Source organism: Lissotriton helveticus, chromosome 1_2, assembly GCF_964261635.1.
Source record: "Lissotriton helveticus chromosome 1_2, aLisHel1.1, whole genome shotgun sequence".
In the NCBI taxonomy this organism is placed as follows: Eukaryota; Metazoa; Chordata; class Amphibia; order Caudata; family Salamandridae; genus Lissotriton; species Lissotriton helveticus.
The window spans coordinates 372,647,725-372,666,557 of NC_136058.1; the positions used below are offsets into that span (position 1 = coordinate 372,647,725).

An 18,833-nucleotide genomic window follows, 5' to 3' on the forward strand; every position below is an offset into this window, starting at 1 on the left:
CCTGGGGACAGAGTTCGCATCTACTGTTAGCCTCTCTTTTATGTTCTCTCATAGAAGGTCTACCTGACACAGCTCTTATACACTATGGCTCCCAGGGACAGAGGTCGCATCTACTGTTAGCCTCTCATTTATGTCTTCTCTTAGAAGGTCTACCTGACACAGCTCTTCTACACCGTGGCTCCCAGGGACAGAGGTTGCATCTACTGTTATCATCTCATTAATGTCCTCTCTTAGATGGTCTACCTGACACAGCTCTTCTACACTGTAGCCCCTGGGGACAGAGGTCGCATCTACTGTTAGCCTCTCGTCTACGTCCTCTCTTAGAGGGTCTACCTGACACAGTTCTTCTACACTGTGGCTCCCAGGGACAGAAGTTGCATCTACTGTTATCATCTCATTAATGTCCTCTCTAAGATGGTCTACCTGACACAGCTCTTCTACACTGTAGCCTCTGGAGACAGAGGTCGCATCTACTGTTACCCTCTCGTTTATGTCTTCTTTTAGAAGGTCTACCTGACACAGCTCTTCTACACTGTGGCTCCCAGGGACAGAGGTTGCATCTACTGTTATCATCTCATTAATGTCCTCTCTTAGATGGTCTACCTGACACAGCTCTTCTACACTGTAGCCCCTGGGGACAGAGGTCGCATCCACTGTTAGCCTCTCATCTATGTCCTCTCTTAGAGGGTCAACCTGACACAGCTCTTCTACACCGTGGCTCCCAGGGACAAAGGTTGCATCTACTGTTATCATCTCATTAACGTCCTCTCTTAGATGGTCTACCTGACACAGCTCTTCTACACTGTAGCCCCTGGGGACAGAGGTCGCTTCTACTGTTAGCCTCTCGTCTATGTCCTCTCTTAGAGGGTCTACCTGACACAGCTCTTCTACACTGTGGCTCCCAGGGACAGAGGTTGCATCTACTGTTATCATCTCATTAATGTCCTCTCTTAGATGGTCTACCTGACACAGCTCTTCTACACTGTAGCCCCCGGGGACAGAGGTCGCATCTACTATTAGCCGCTCGTTTAAGTCCTCTCTTAGAAGGTCTACGTGATACAGTTTTTGTAAACTGTGGCTCCCAGGGACAGAGGTCGTATCTACTGTTGGTCTTTCACTGATGTCCTCTCTTAGATGGTATACCTGACACAGTTCTTCTACACTGCGGCTCCTAGGGACAGAGATCCTCTCTACATTGCCACACCTCCAAACCCCATTGATAGACGTCCTTGGAACAATGGCCCCCAAAGTCCAAAGGCATATGTTAATGCTCTCATCTAAAAAATGATCTCCTCTCTTTGTAGGCCTCCTGGCACGGCAGGTTACCTCAACGATGCTCTTACCTTCTGCATCTCTTTACGCATCTCGTTGTCAGTGGCCTTCAGCTTCTGCTTTAGCTCCATGATGTTCAGCTCAAGCTGTGTGTTCTGCTTATGGAAGCGCTCCAGCTCTGCCTCCATCTGCCAAGAGGGAAAGGAAGGGGGAGAAGGTGGTTTTAGTAAACAAGAGGATGTGGAATAATGAAGTATAGAGGCTAGAAAGGAGTGAAGAAGGGTGACTCAAAGAAGGGAGCAACGTAAGGGATGCAGAGTAGCCATTCTTAGTAGGCACTGGAACTTACACTTTGGGATCATGGACCTTCCTGTGTTATCTCTGCCATGGTTTAGAGACAGACTGATTATGTTCCACTTGTTGCCTGATTGGGAGGGTTGCATGACTTATATTGCCTTTGCTGCTGTCTCTTGTCTTATCACTGCAAAGTTCAACTAAGAATGGAGCAACTCGACTCTCCACTGGCATCTTCCATTTCAGTAGCGAGTCAATAGAATGTGTAGACCCTTAAGGTGGGCACACGTGAGAGGTCCAGCATGTAATCAACAGTCCATTGACTAGCACAGATCCCGGCAACTGAGGTACCTAAAATAACTAAGTGCAAGTACACAACACAAAATGAGCATCAGATAATATTTCTGTATGTTAAAACAAACACGAAAATTGCCCCCTTCTTTGTAATGATAATAAAGCAAAACAATAAGGATTTATAAAAAAATAATTGTTAAAAAAACATGTTTTATTTTAGAATAAACTTAAAAACAATTATAAGTTGCGGCATATTACATTATGGTTTTAAATGTGTAGAATGGTTAAGTGGACGAAAAATAAAATATAAGATATGACACGCAGTGGAGTTAGCAATATACCGAAAGAAAGAAAAAAAGAGAAAAAATACGGCCGCGATTGAAAGCGAGGCTTGGAACTCGCTCCCAATGCGGGCCAACCCAGTTTAAACACACAAGGAACTACAAAATTACGGCGCAAAGAGAAATGCGTGTAAACAGACGAGGTCCAGCTGTCCGCTATTGAGGTGAGCCAATAGCATTGAGACTGAACCGGTTTAAATACCAGTATGGTTACCCGGAACAGTCTTTTCGACCGTGTTTGGATAAACCGCAATAGGAAGGGCGGCACGAGAAAGCACTGGGAGTGGAAGATTTTGAGCGAAGCAAACACCGGTAAGATAACCGTCCCGCCTAGGTGTTTAGGTTTTCGCCAGAGTGACATTTTATTAACTAGCTAATAACTCCTCTCCTACGGGTTTTTCCGACAGAGTGCGATGCCCAACAAGCCATAGAACGTATCCACTCCTTGAATCAACTACATAAGCGTAATACGGTAAGATAATTGGAATAGACCTTATAATATCCAAGGCAGGGGGTAGATTAACATAGAACACATACAATAATGTATGGTTATCCGTTAACATTTTGCAGTGACGAGCGTTGGCTTAACACTGGGACCCGGATACTAGTATAAGAAGATAAGAAATAGATCCTGCCAGCATAGACCCAAAAGACCGACGATATTCAAATAAGGTAAACGCCAATAAAAGTAGTTAAAACACTAGGGAGAACTGTGAGACTTAACTCCACGAAAATAAGTTCACTCTTGGCCTCTTATACTATAGGTAACAATTGGAAACATCAGGGCGAAGAGAAAGGGCGGACTCAATGAGAGGCATTAACCATTTAAAGGTAACAATGAGAGATATCCATATGAAAGTATAAATGAAGAAACGAAAACAGGGGATAATGAAAATGTCCATTCATGTTTTTTAAGGAATGTAACACTTTGAGGTTCTACCTTCTGAAAAGCGAACTTTTGAGCGATCTCCTGAGGATAGAGAAGCCTTAATGTAACCAGGCAATTAATAACTGCTGGCTCCCTCTGTTGATAAATGAAGAGGGTTACAGTGTATTAGACAATGAATAGCTGCAAGAGTGAAAACAGTGATGAATATTGTTATTCCCCAGCAACAACAATGGGGCACGAATGCTAAATGGTAGAGTAAAAATGCTTATTTAAAAGTCACAATATGATGTAGAGACAATAAGCCAGAGAGGATACTTAGCATCAGAACACAAGGGGTTTTAAGTATATGGATCAATGCATGTGGGGCATACAATTTAGAAATGTACCCCACTAGGAAACACCCCACGAGAAGAGAGGATGGGGGGGGACTTTGTTAGTTTTGTCAGCATGGTTAAAGAGATGAGTGGATTGGCGACCCCTTCAACAACATTAGTCTCTCATGAGTCGAATAAAAACCTGTTTAAAATGAGAAATGGTTCCTTGTACATAATATTGATAGAATTATGTTTACCCGTAGGAACAATCCTGTCAGTGGCAACCAACCAGTGCCCAGAAATTAGGAGAGACTAATCATCCAGTCTTGATAAAGATGGCAGTACATCTGGAATAGCCATCGAAACGCGTCAACGCTACCTTTGCGCAATCAAGAGAACGAATCTATCCTGTAGACAAAATCAAAAAGGGCCCAGGGTTAGATTCTGAGATTCTTAGGTTCTCAGAGGTGCAATATTGAATGACTAATCATTACGTCTGTGTATGTCTCTCCCCCTATTTTTGTGAAATGTATTGTCTTTTTTAGAAATGTGTGTGGATGAACAATGTTTTGTAAAACAATGTACTTTTAAACCATTTATTATATACAATTGTGTTGATTAAATTGTGAATTTTTAATTGTGGGCACAAATTGTGCTGTTGTTTTTAAGGTGAAAATTTGAAAATAAGACCTTTTGTCCTTTTTTATATAAAAATAAGAATAAACTTCTTAATGATATAATCTGTGTGTGGGTATATAATAGTGTGCTAAGCACAGTGGTTATACGGGTATTCTTCTATGAGTATAGAGGGTATTCAAATGAAGTGTGTCCACCAAGGGAATGTTATGTTATGTTAAAATTATTTCTACCGCGCACGGTCACCAGTCGGTTTCATGGCGCTCATAGACCAAGCAGAGAGGGTAGACAGCGGGGATTATTCGTAAGCTAGCTGAAAAAGATGTGTTTTGAGTAGTTTACGGAAACTAGTGTAGCTGGGACAAAGTTGGATAGTAGTGGGAAGGGAGTTCCAAGTTGTGGGGGCAAGGAAGGAGAAGCAAGAGCCTCCGTGCTTTTTGCGTTTAAACCTGGGGACGGTTAAGAAGTTATGAGTGGAAGACCGGAGATTCTTTGAGGGAATGTAGCGTGAAAGCTGGCGCAAGGGCAAGGAGTGACTTGAAAACGGTGCAACCCAGTTTGAAAATGCATCGGGAGGCTACTGGGAGCCAATGCAGTCTCCTCAACAGGGGCGAGACATGTTGGTGCTTAGGCTGTTGAAAGACCAGTCTGGCCGCCTGGTTTTGCACCAGCTGAAGCCGATGAAGGTGGTAAGCAGGGATCCCCACGTACAGGGAGTTGGCATAGTCCATACGGGAGATGACAAGGGCCATAATGACAAGTGTGAGAGCCTCGGTGGTAAGAAACCTGCGAATTTTGCAGATCCTGCGCAGATGGTAAAAGCAGGCAGAAGTGATGGAGTTGATTTGAGGCCTCATAGATAAATCACTAGAGATGATAACGCCGAGGCTCTTCACCGTATTGACAGGACAGGGTGGGGGGCCAAGAGAAGGAGGCCAGAAACTGGAGCTCCAGGGGTTGGAAGACCCTCCTGTCAGTACCAACTCTGTCTTGCTGGGATTGAGCTTCAGCTGGCTGAAGTGCATCCACTCAGAGATGGCAAGCATTGTGGATTGGAAGTTAGTACAGGAGGAAGGGGAGGAATCGATGGGAAAAATGAACTGTAAATCATCCGCATAATTGAAGATGGTGACAGGGGTGTGACGAAGAAAAGCTATATGGGGTTGCATATAGAGATTAAATAAGAGGGGCGAAAGAGCAGAACCTTGAGGAACACCACAGATTGAGAACGCTGGTGCAGAAAGGAACTGATCCATGTTAAAGCCAAGCCCTGAATGCCCGCGTTTCTGACAGGGTCGATCAAGATGGCATGATCGACCGTGTCAAAAGCGGCTGACAGATCTAATAGAACAAGGGCTTGGGCCTGGTTTTTATCGGCACCTTGTCTCAGCACATCCATTACGGCCACGATGACAGCTTCCGTGGAATGGGCCGGTCTAAACCCGGCTTGCTGATCATCTAAAAAAGAGGATTTTTCAATGAAAGTGCTGAGGCAGCGGGTGACCTAAGTCTCCAAAACCTTCCCCAAGTAGGGGAGGAGGGAGATCGGCCGATAATTACTCAGGACAGATGGGTCAGCGCCGTGCTTTTTGAGTATAGGTACAACAACTGCCTGTTTATCTTCCATTTCAGACAAGTCGTTTCAATTCTTTTGGACAAAGTCCGCCATATTTCTGACCAGTATATGTTACTACTTTAAGCCAGGTCCACTACCTCGATACAGTAAATTTACGTGGAAATTATGGACATTACTAGCACTGCAACCTCATTACATTGATCCCCAATCTGCACCGAGCCTTATAAAATTCAACTGAACTCTGCTTCATTAAGTTATTGAATTGACCATTTTAAAAATTAGAATTTACATTATATACTATTAATCTATTATGTATTTAAACTTGTAAAATGTATATCTTTATGGTTTGTTAAACCGAATAAAGATTATTAATGAATTAACCATAACGTAACCCTGATTGTAACACCAGCCATAAACCAAATTAATTTACATTCTGTGAAATTACTAACCTCACTTGAAAGCTATTGACAACCTTAACTTTAGGCTTCAAATATTTTAATATGGAGGGGCATTGGTAAAACCTGGGGTGGGGCCCACAGCAGACTATATAATCTCTGATGTGGGTGGCACAGGATCCCTGGGCAGGTCATACATGCTCTAGTGTGGGAGGCACAGGATCCCTGGGCAGGTCATACATGCTCTAGAGTGGGTGACACAGGATCCCTGAGCAGGTCATACATGCTCCAGTATAGGTGGCACAGGATCCCTGGCCAGGTGATACATGCTCTAGTGTGGGTGGCACAGGATCCCTGGGCAGGTCATACATGCTCTTGTGTGGGTGGCAAAGGATCCCATGGCAGGTCATACATGCTCTCGTGTGGGTGGCAGAGGATTCCTGGGCAGGTCATACATGCTCTTGTGTGGGTGGCATAGGATCCCTGGGCAGGTCATACATGCTCCAGTGTAGGTGGCACAGGATCCTTGAGCTGGTCATACGTGCTCTAGTGTGGGTGGCACAGGATCCCTGGGCAGGTCATGCATGCTCTAGAGCGGGAGTCAAAGGATCCTTGAGCAGGTCATATGTGCTCTAGTGTGGGTGGCACAGGATCCCTGGGCAGGTCATGCATGCTCTAGAGCGGGAGTCAAAGGATCCTTGAGCAGGTCATACGTGCTCTAGTGTGGGTGGCACAGGATCCCTGGGCAGACTATGCATTTTCAGGTTCAGGTGGCACGGGATCCAGGGGCAGATGATACATTCTATGGTATGAGTGGCACGCGATCTATAGGCAGATCATGCAGATTGTGCATTTTGTAGTGTGGAAGGGTCGGTGTCACAGGATCCCTGACACATTATACACCCTATAGGAGGGGGTTTGGCTATGGGGATCATGCCCTCTCCTGGCGGGGCACAATCGCGTGGCATGGGTTCCACGGCAGAGGGTGCAGGGCTATGGAACACCTTCCACGTTCCTGTCTCTGCTGTCACTGGGCTATGAGCAGCTGATGTGCTCTCAGCAGTGGAGAGGGCTGTGAGTGAGCCTTTCATTCTCCAGCACACTGGGAAGCCCATGGATTCTACAGCCGGGCACACTCACGGTCATGGTACATTCTCAGAAGGGAGGTAGATACTGGGATATAGACATGCCACGCGTGTGGGTGGAGGACGTAGCAGGCACGGACTCTGCACAGAGATGTGTTTGCAGCATGGCGGAGGGCACAGGGCTCTCTTACCTCCTGGATCTGCTCCTTCATGACTCTGATCTCGTTCTCGCGAGGTTCGATCTGCTTCTTGAGCTCCTTGATCTTATAATCCAGGACAAACTTAAACTTCTCCAGCTCCTGGTTCTTCTTCTTCAAGTCGTAGATTCTCTTCTCCTGGTGTGGGAAGAAGCAGACGGCAGTGAGTCCTACCCCACGCGGTGGCGGCCATACAAACCTGCAGGCCCTAGCCTGTCTGTCCCCGAGAATGTTAAAGGGGCAGACTTGTCGCAGCATAAACTTTAAATGCCAGTGTCTTCTTAACTGTTCATCAGACAGTAATGAAGAGAGAAACACATGTCAGGGGCTAAGATAATGAAAGACTGTAAAAAATGAATCATCACTAAGCTAAGAAAGGGAAATATTGGAAGAAGTGCTCCGCTGGAAGAACTGCAACTTTGCAAAGATGGACCACGTGAACGAATGCACTGGGGGGAGGTCTACAGATTCGAATTTCTCCTGAAACCCATAGCAGAAGGCTATTGGTGAGTGCTAGTCCTTTGTATGCTCAAATATATAAGTATTTTTGGGAGAAGTGTTTTTGCATGTTTGGCGGATTCACAAGGAATCCATAATTCATAGTTGCCATCTTACTGGTGTGAAAGTGCCTTCATTTGTTTTTCAGACTGTTGTTCTGCACACTAGGGCACTGCTGTCGAGTCTACAGTGTAAGTGTGTTGACACAAAAACATATTCAAAGTGGCAAATCCCCAATTGTCATATTTAACTTTCCAATATAGCCACAATATATGGTTCATAAAATGCATTGATTTAATGGAAGTTAAATGTCACAAGTGGCCTGCAGCAAATAGTGTGCCATCCACTAGGCTGGCAGGGAAAACATGGCTTCAGGCCTACATGCAGTCTCATGTGTGCAGCTTTGAAACCTGAAGGCAGATCTGTTAAAATAACCCATTTTGGCAGGGGAGAAACATACTTTTAAATATTAAGAAAGTGTAGTGCATTTTCTGCATGGTCACCCCAGATTTATCGCCTTTTGCTGCTTTCTATATTTTTGCCGGGGGTAGAACTCTATTAAATACTAATAAGGTGCCTCACAAATGAGACTAGCTAGAAAAATAAATAAACCGCTATTTTTAATAGTTATAAAAAATCCATTTAAAAGTGAAGTTGTATTTTTACTAAGTATTAAGAAAAAATATTATTTAGAAGTTAACTTTTTTCTGCCAGAAATTCTTGTGGACTAGTCTGAAGTTTGCTCCCCACTTCTACCGGCCAGTAAATAGCATTTGAATAGGTGTGAATGGGTGAGAGCCTCCCACAAGCAAATAATGGGCTGACTTGAATGGGATGAGATGGGCTGTCTGATCCTGATGGATTATGCAGGGTGGGGCTGCAAGCATCTTTATTCACAGAAAGCGTGAAATCTTGCGTAATGTGAAATCCTGCTTGACTAGTCTGCTGGGCTTTTTTCCTATGACTCTAAGAAGACGCCTCTGTCACCGGCAAATGTTAGCACACACCTGGGCTGGGCCCTTCCTTTGTTGCCCTGTTTGACAAGCCAGCTGTGTATTTACATATAGCACTTGGGGCACACTTCAAAGAGGGAAACAGGAAGCCATAACAATTCTTGTGTATCCACTCTCTGTTTTCTGAAAAACATACATTTTGTTCTACCAATCTCTGGGTCTATTGGGGGTAACATGGACGCTTTAAACGGGATTTTAGTGTCATATGTGGGACAATGCTAGAATTATTACAGTACAGCCTCCAGCCCCCACATACACACACACAGCCTTTAGAGACCAAATTTAGAGTGATCAAAGACTTTTGCCAACTTCAAAATGCCCAAATGGATAGGGTTAGCTCTGGGAACCTTTACCCCACTGGTTAGGGTGTCCTCAGGGGTCATTCCACACCACTAATTAGAGTTAGGCATTATTTTGCCATCCCCAGGCACTGACTGCAGAATGCTGCTGGACTTGTGGAAGATCTGAAAAGGACTGAACCTGATGTTGGAATCCTGAGACAAGCCAAGCAGACTGGACCTGTGCTCTCGCTTATACCCAGGACCAAGAAGTGAATTCAAAGGGTCATAAGGCTGAACTCCAGTTAAAGCTACAGGGAAACAACAATCTACAAGAGGCCTTTTCAGGCAACTGCCCAGCTGACCAGTGACAAAAGAGCATGGACTGGACCCTGCTGCTGGCTTCTACCTGACACCCAGTGAGTCTCTAAGCACCTTCCCTGGGGCTCTCGGGGGCTTCAAGAGTGGACTCCACTGTTGGATTGGAACTTAAAGGACTACTGTCAGAAGGCAAATGTTTGGCCAGGATGAACCTAGTTGGCTTATCTGATTCATTCTCCATGGCGGTCCACATCAAATTGCACCTAGATACCAGTCTACCGCGGACAATGACTATTATTGCCACTTAGTGGTCCATGGTGCTATTTCTACTTAAAAATGTTTTTAAAAAATCATCTCTCTGGTTCCTCTTATTAGATTTTTGACATTTTGTTTATTACATTTTACCCTATTTTTCTAAATCATTTTGCTTTATTATTGTTTTCTTTTGACTTTACTACTGTTTTAGTATTGCATAACTACTTTACACATTGCCTCCAAGTTAAGCCCCTGGCTCTGTGCTGTAGCTACCAGGGGGTTGAGCTCAGGTTTATATAATGACCTTAACAGTTAATCCTGACAAGGACTGTGATTAGTCCTTGAGGTGGGTACTCACCCACCTCAACTAATAACCCAGCTTCTTATAATAAGTGATCCAGAAAGGCCTTGCAGCCCACAAGGCAGAGTGCCTGGTATTTAAAAGTGCAAATATAACAATTTAAGATTAGCATGTTCTTACAATGATTATCCCCCCAATAGCTATGTTCACTGTTCCGGTCCGGTGGCTTTGTCGATCAGAGAAGCTAATGTACAATTAAAGTGCTATTTTTGAAAGTTACTTGGGAAAAGCTAGTCATTTCAACCACTATTTTTAATATTTATTAAAGATACTAACCCGTGGTAGATTTCACCTACGATGAAATTGGATTCCTGATAAATGTACAGGAAAAAATAACTTTAAAAAAGTTATACATTTCCTGCGTGAAGATCCAGTAAAATTAATAGCACTAATCTGGCTGTATCTCCCGCTTTGTCGGAGGTTCACGCCACGAAGATCTCTGCCAGCGATTTACCCCCTGAGGAGGTGCAAAACTGCTCACATAGCAAAGACAATGGCTTCGGCTTTTTGGCAGGATGTTCTAGGTGGACAGTATGCTGTTCAGCTTCTCTCAGAAAGGGCCATTTGGGAGGATTCAGAAAAGTAATTAACTTGAAAGGGATCAGGGTGACACCTGCTCATTCATAGGTAAGTGATGAGTGAGACCTAGGAAAGAGGGGCATTTTGTTCCCAGGGAATACTACAGCTATCCTGATTCAATTCACAGTGAAACGGAAGCTGGTCCGAGAACCAATTTGATCTGGCTAGGTAGAAAGGACCTTCTCATTACCATGGAAACACCACTGGGTGGATGACCTGGGGCAGAAAGGTTCTGAGCTTGGATTTCACAGGGAATAGTGCACTGTGGACTAGACTGCAGTAAAGCAAACAGGGTGTGCTGAAAGAGGGGGAAGGTTTACATTTGAGAACCTTTAAACCACTTGTGGGCAAGTGAGCAGAAGTCATTTTATGTTAGGGTGCCCCTGCCTATGTTGTCCAATCACGCTCTCGAACCAAGACCCACCGTATCTTTCGTTTGGCACACCTTTCTAGTCCATGTTTCAGGAAATGTCAGAGAAAGTATTGTGCATATATCCCTTAGTAGAACTGAAACTATGTTTAGTGTCCATTGTATGCAACCTAGATCATAAACCTAAGCATCAGTATGAATAGTATCTCTTGTTTATTTAACTGAAACATAAGGTTCCTAAGTTTTCTTGACCCAATTGCTTTTCTCCAAGTCTAAACACGAGTACCCATATATTAAGGAACAAGCCCCACTGCCTGTAAAAAACAGACACCAACATCGGGTCTTGTCGGCCATCTTGGATTGCCTTTTCTTTATAAGGAAGCCGCACCCACATCCGAATGCTTGCTTTTCACAGTTTCCAGAAGCAAGGCTACGGTTGTACAAGCGGTAGCGGTTCTATCCAAGTTAAAGTGCTGAATGTTTAACCTCTGCACAAAAAGGTGCAAACTGCCGATCTCCAGAATCTAAGTAAGGACATTCGTAGTTTGAGAGCTTAGAGACCAATTAACATTGCACAAATGCTAAGTTATGACCAAATTATTAGGGTAAATACTACAGACCAAAGAATAAAGGTTGAAATATTAAAATTATAGGTTTTCCAAGAGGTAATTTGATCTTTAAAGGAAAAGCGTCTTTAAGGAGAAACAGATTGCCCATAATCATCCTGAGTGAAAGGAGCCCAGAACAGTGTACTAATGAAACTCATCTCCAAGATGATTTATTTAAACAGATGCTATCTTTATAGAATAGATTATTTTCATAGTGAAAAGGGCACCCTGAATGTGTATTAAGGGAACAAGAATACAGGATGATTAAACTCAAAAGATCACTTTTCCTCCACGGGTACATTAGTTTGAGTTAATATTCTTGAATGTTACATATTCAGAATAAGGCAAAGAACTCTTGGAAAAGCCAACTGCTAACCAAGGAAATACATCTTATTCCAGGCCTCTCTCCCTACCTTTCTCTCATCTGGCCACTCCAAAAGTCTGAGATCATGCTGCAGAGTCTGTGCAGCCTGAAGGTGGGCTTTTGAGGGTACTGCTCCCGAGTAGGATCTCAACGTTCTCTGACACCCGCAACCCCTGGCTAGTGTACTCTACAAAAGTAGCACCTCAGCTCTGAGGACCATTTCTGGACTAGCAGAAAAGCAGAAGAGGAAGAAGTCTGCTTCTATGACCTGTGGGAAAACCTGAAGGGCCAGTCCTGCTCCCACTTGTACCCAAGCCAAAGAGGTGGACTTCAGTGATCAGTTGGCTGCCCGCTTGTGTCGCTACAGGGACATCAAAACCTGCGTCTGGCCTTTCTGCAGTTACTAGTTGACAAATGGCAAGTAGGAGGACTGGCACTAACCACTAAGGCAATTCGATCTGCGCTTTTTGCAAAACAAGGTTTAGTGGACTTTCGTAGCCAAGATGTGAGACTCTGGTGCAATAACCTGCATGGCTACAGCTTCCAGGCTTGTTCTGAGGGAATGTTTTGACCCTAAAAAAAAAAGACCAAGCACCAGTGAAGAAATCTTTACCAGGCGAAGGTGTGAAAAGTCTCTAGCTAATTAGAGGACTTCGGTTGGTGCGAAATTTGAAGAGCTTTTCCCACCAATACTACCAGATTCAGCAGGACCTGCCAAACTGGTATCTAATTTCTGGAGGATTTAGTCAGATACATCTTTCAACCTTCCAGAAAGAAGATGGAGTTTCAACGGGCGAAATGTATCAAAGGGTTTTGCCCATTCTGTGTCTATGAGGAAATGTGTTGATATATATGGCCTGAAGTAACTTCTTTAACTGGGCCTTCGTACTAGGTGCGTAACTTGGGTGTAAGTCCTATTTTACTGCCCCATAGACGGTATGCTGATACTTGGTGCTTTTTAAACAAAAGCATTTTTATATTAATATCTTCAATTCCCCTTATTCGATTTCATTAATTTTCTGTATTTTTTCTTATTACATTTTCTTTATTTTTAGAAAAGGATTGTAGGATTTTGTTGCGTTGAGTTATTACTTTTTGATTGTTTTTGTACTGTTAAAGTACTTTAGACATTTTCTCAGTTTTTTATGGTGCTCTGCGCCGTAGCAACCAAGGGGGTTGAGCCCAGGTTTATTTAATGCTCTTTGCGTTTGACCTGATGGAATTCTGCGCTTATTACTTGGGAAGGAAACACACCTTGCCCATCTAGTAACCCATTTTCATACAAATAAACATCCGTTAGTAAATTACTTTGCTATCCTCATCTGAGCAGTACTTTTGTAATGCATTGTCTTTCTGCTTGGAAGCACAAATCATCTATTTTTCCAGTTCAATGTCTGTCTGCAAGACGACATTGATGACATTGAGAATTATGTCTCAACGGAAGGACTTTTGATGAGAATATGACCTTGGGGTGGTTTCGCTGTTATCCACAGATATAGGGTGTCTGCTAAGTGTACAATCGCTCTCACTGAGAAGGCTGTGAAGAGCTAATTTATATCTTTCAAATTGTTTATTTGATAAAAAATAAACCTTGTGATCAGGATATTTGATGGGAGAAATAAAAAGTACAAATGCATACATGAACTAAAGTATATTATCAAAACACATGCTAAAAGTAAAGCACATTACTGCACAATAATGAAAATAAATGTATCAGCTATTGCAAATGTGTAGTAATTTATGACATCAGGACTCAATGAGCACCTAAGTAAAAGTACAATACAAGGCAAAGTATATAACAACAGTATATAACAACAACAAGTTACCTATCTTCAGCTATGATCCTTCTTGTGGACACCATATGTAACTCTTCACCTCTAAAACACTACTGGGCACCAGACTGGCTCTGGTGACATTTTCAGCAATGCTACCATGCACGGTGGTGGTGCCACGTGGCTCTGGCGTGACTCCGTACCACCAGTGGAGATGCACACATGCACCATCTCCTACGCACTGATGTCAGTTTCTTTAATCTCTCTCTTTCCATACCCTCTTACATGGAGTATTTTACTAATTGTTGCTGACAGTGCAGTGAGTTGATTTCTAACTTGAGAACTTGTGACGTTCACTAGTCCACTACAAAACATGGAGATGGGCGGGCAGTGAGGACCTTGCAAGAGTATCCATCAGAAACAGCGGTACTGGAGGCAATTAACCTGTTCTTCTGATGGATACTTCTGATCTTAGATAGATACTACAGCAGTCCCTCCCAAACAGGAGGGTGCCAGGGGAGTAGACCGGGACCAAAGGTCTTGCACGACTGAGCGAGAGAAGAGACCTTCACACGGGACCGGACCGCAAAGGCACTAGTCCTTATTGAACATATGTACTGACACCCATATGTTGCCTGGCAGATGTCCAAAACAGGTATACCTCACTCCAAAGGCATTGTGGCAAACTGGAACCTAACAGAATGAGGCTGCAACCCTAAGGAGGCTGTTTGTCCAGTGCAGAACAGAAATTGATGCAGAAGACTAGCCACCTTGACAAGGCCCTCTTCTGCAACCCCTTTTTTTCTTTTCACTCCAAAAACCCTATAAAGAGTTTGTCTGTACGGTGGTCATTTGTACAGTTAATGAAGAAGCTCAGCGCCCTTTGCTGGTTGCGTCAAAGGAGCAAGGAGGACTGAAAAACATAGATAAATTAACTGACTGGCCATGTTTGGTGAGAAAGCTGCCCGAATCCTTGGCACCATTTTGTCTGTGAAGTAGGTGGTGTGGGGCAGATGCATTAAAAGTGCCTGCAGTTCACTCACATGGCGTGCTCATAGGAGTGAGGAGAGCAGTCTTTATTGTCATAAATCACAACAGACAAGTGTGTAGTGCCTCAAAGGGTGTGCACATGAGAAATGTGAGAACTACATTTAAATCCCATAGTGGCATTGCATATGGCTTCAGAGGAATCGAGTGAGTTAAACTTTTTATGAAACACATCACAACAGCTGATTTGACTAGAGAGGGTTGTGAGGTAAACAGAATGGCCTAAAGAGTCTACAAATACCACTTTCACAGTGCCCACAACAAGGCTGCGCGGGGATAACAAAAGGACAAATAACAAAACCTAAGTACTTTCAGCTTTTAAAGAGTCAGTGTGTCGGTCACCACAGCAGGCAACACATTTCGTCCTGTGTAAATGGACTTGATGGAAGGGCATCCGGCTGCATGGATGCCCTCAACCATGTCGATGGACCGGTCAAAAGCATTGCATTGCCGCCACTCCATCTCCATTCATGGAGGTGTAGGATGTAAAAGTCGGGGTGCAATGCTTTGGCCTCTTTCTGAGACAGGTAGTGTTAGCCAGGTCGGAGGGCAAACGTTCAGGCTGAGGACCTCCAGGTACCATATTTTCCTAGTTCACTCTGGGAATATGAAGGGGACGTGAGCATGATTCACCTGATTTTCCTTAGAACCCATGGTAAGAGTGGCAGATGTGAGAATGTGCCAAGGAACCCTATGTCCCATTTCAGCTGAACTGCGTCTCTTAACAAGTGCCTTGGTGGGAACTTCAACAGTGTTCAATCGCAACACCGACGAACAGCTTTAGCCGGGGCGTACCCCATTTGTCAAACATGCTATGCATTACCACAGGGTGTATACGGCAGTTGAAGGCCACGAAATGACAACAGCTTACCTCATCCGCTCTAGTATTCAGAGACGCCACCAAATGGTTGACTACCAGAAATATGTTCTGTCTGTCCAGTAAACCATGATGCAGTCTTCCTGACATAGGGTCTAAGGCCCCACTCCCTGTTTGTTGCAGTACCATAAGGCTGTTCTGTTGTCTGTGAGGAACTGCCACCAACATCCCCTTGATGGATGGGAAAGAACCTTTCAGACAAATGGTTTTAAGCTCCAGAAAATGTAGGAAGACCCACCTCTCCCCTGGAGACTAGATGCCTCTGATCTCCAACTCTTCCACATGAAGCAGGGATGCATCTGTCACAAACAAGAACAATGGTTTGCCGCAGGTCAGGTTGGTGCTCATTAGCCACAATCGCAAATCCTGAGCAGTCTCCTATCAGACGTGAATGGAGTCAGAGAGGTTGCTCTAAAGCATGACACCCTGAGGTCTGAGCTTCCACTGCAGGAACCACATATGCTACTCTTATTCAGTGCAAGAGGATGCACAAGGCCATGAGACCAAGCAATCCAGAGCCATCCTTGCCAAGACCTAGGCTTGCGACTGAAACATCAATATCATATCCTGATTGTCTCAAAATAGCTGCGGCAGTGGAAAGACCTTAAACCCTTCCATGTTGGGAGTTCATCTGTCCTCTGGAGGTGATCTGTGACTGACTGCGGCGAGCCCACTTTGAGCAGCCAGTCGTCGAAGTACAAGAGTAAATGTACCTCTAATTCTGAGGATTAACTGAGACTAGTGCCATCACTTTCAAAAACACCTGCAGGCCCAAGATAATGCTGAAGGACAGCACAGCAAAGTGGAAGTGTTCCAATCCCACACGAACTGCAGGTAACTCCTGTGGGAATGCAGGAGAGTATATGAAAATAGAAGTACTGCAAGTCCAGGGAGGCAAGTCTTCAAAATCAAGCACAAACAGAATCTAAGACGCAGGGAGTATTTTGTATCTCTTTTATAGAAGCGGCCTCTGAAACTGGACCGGATGAGTCAGAGGAACGCTGTCCCCGCTGGCAAAGCGGCCTCTGCAGCAGGACAGGATGAGTCAGAGGATCGCTGTCCCCGCTGGCAAAGCGGCCTCTGCAGCAGGACAGGATGAGTCAGAGGATCGCTGTCCCGGCTGGCAAAGCGGCCTCTGCAGCAGGACAGGATGAGTCAGAGGATCGCTGTCCCCGCTGGCAAAGCGGCCTCTGCAGCAGGACAGGATGAGTCAGAGGATCGCTGTCCCCGCTGGCAAAGCGGCCTCTGCAGCAGGACAGGATGCGTCAGAGGATCGCTGTCCCCGCTGGCAAAGCGGTCTCTGCAGCAGGACAGGATGAGTCAGAGGATCGCTGTCCCCGCTGGCAAAGCGGCCTCTGCAGCAGGACAGGATGAGTCAGAGGATCGCTGTCCCCGCTGGCAAAGCGGCCTCTGCAGCAGGACAGGATGAGTCAGAGGATCGCTGTCCCCGCTGGCAAAGCGGCCTCTGCAGCAGGACAACATGAGTCAAAGGATCGCTGTCCCTGATGGCAAAGCGGCCTCTGCAGCAGGACAGGATGAGTCAGAGGATCGCTGTCCCCGCTGGCAAAGCGGCCTCTGCAGCAGGACGGGATGAGTCAGAGGATCGCTGTCCCCGCTGGCAAAGCGGCCTCTGCAGCAGGACAGGATGAGTCGAAGGAACGCTGTCTCCGCTGGCAAAGCGGCCTCTGCAGCAGGTTAGGATGAATCGGCAAGGTGGACAGGAGAACTGTTTTAGGGGAGCTGCCACGAGAACCAGCACAATAGGGTTGCACTGCAACCACCATTAAGTGAATCCTGGGAGGAGGGCGGGGCGATGGGTGGCAGGAGGGGGAACAGTGGGAGGAGGGAAACGGCAGGAAGAGGGAAGAAACAAGCAGAAAGAGGAAAAATAAAGATCAGAAACGAGCTGAAAGAGAAAAAAGGAAGGTCAGAGAGAAACAAGCTGAAAGAAAAAAAAGTTGAAAATTAGCAAAATGAGGATAAATGACAGGCCGAATAAAGTAGAATGAGGAAACATAAAGGCCATAAATGAGCAGAAAGAGGCAAACTAAAGTTCAGAAACAAGCAGTAAGAGGGAAAATAACAGACAGAACGAGCAAAGAGAGGCACGAATAGATTGCAGAACTGGGCAGAAAAGGCAGAAAAATGTGCAGGAATGAAGCAGAAATGAAGGTAGAAAACGAACAGAGGAGACACAGACCTAAGGCAACAGAGGAGAGCTAACTGCAGACAAGCTGGACAGGAGCCCCATTACAGGGGGGATGCTGGCATAACGACTTGGTTAATGGGGTCATGCTTCAGATTTCATTAATTAAGTCATGGGGTGGGCGGGGATCAGTGTGGCAGGAGGAGGTAAGCAGCGGGAAGAGGGAAGAAACAAGCAGAAAAAGGAAAAATAAAGGTCCGAAACGAGCAGCTTGAGGAACCATTTTGGCTCGAGCAAAAAGAGGCAAAATAGAGGTCACAATGAGCAGAAAAGGCAAAACAAATAAAAGGTCAGAAACAAACAAAGATGAAAAGTGAAGGTTGCAAATGAGCAGAAAGAGGAAGAATAAAAGTCAGAAATGAGCAGATAGAAGAAAAATAACAGGCAGAACAAGCAGGGGGCACCAAAATAAATGTCAGAAATGAGCAGAAAGAGGAAAACAAAGGTCAGAAATGAGCAGAAAATCAGAATAACCCAGAATGGACAGAAAGAGGCAAAATAAAGGCAGAAGAGGCAAAATAGAGGTTACAAACTAGCCGAAAGAGGAAAATATAAAGGTCAGAAATAAATAGAAATAAACAGAAAGAGGCAAAATAAAGGTTGAAAAGGAGCAGTAGAGGCAAAATAATGGGCAGAAGTGGGCAGAAAAACAAGCAGAAAGCGAGCAGGAAATGAGCAGAAACAAGCAGAGGAGGCAAAAACCTAAGGCAGCAGAGGGTAGCGGACTGCGGGCAAGCCTGACAGGAAACCTGTCGCAAGGTGATCAGTATGAGGACCTCCACCAGCAGTGATCACTTCAGAGCATCAGGAAGGGTTGCAAGAAGCAATATAAAAAGGCTGTGTGGATTTGCAATGCCTTTACATAGATTATTCATAGCAGCCATAGCTGCAATGCCTCTGGAACCAAGAGAATATTATTTGCAATATATTCGTAATAATGACCCCCAATGTTACATGAGTTATCACTTAAATATCAGCTTCAAATATTTAT

General features: G+C 44.7%; 1 protein-coding gene and 1 long non-coding RNA gene across 2 annotated transcripts in view; one reads left to right on the plus strand and one right to left on the minus strand.

The window, feature by feature from the left end:
* The window catches only part of CFAP57 (cilia and flagella associated protein 57), a 403,172-nt gene that overhangs the window by 53,912 nt on the left and 330,427 nt on the right, over nt 1-18,833 (minus strand). The window contains exons 17-18 of the mRNA XM_078672374.1: nt 7,288-7,431; nt 1,344-1,460 (exon numbers count right to left, since the gene is read on the minus strand). Of these exons, the coding sequence (XP_078528500.1) occupies nt 1,344-1,460; nt 7,288-7,431 (261 nt within the window). The remainder of the gene's footprint in view (nt 1-1,343; nt 1,461-7,287; nt 7,432-18,833) is intronic.
* On the plus strand, nt 1,469-4,296 carry LOC144805903 (uncharacterized). The gene is made up of 4 exons (XR_013605623.1): nt 1,469-2,513; nt 2,609-2,873; nt 2,966-3,032; nt 3,668-4,296. It is a non-coding gene; the product is annotated as an uncharacterized LOC144805903 (long non-coding RNA).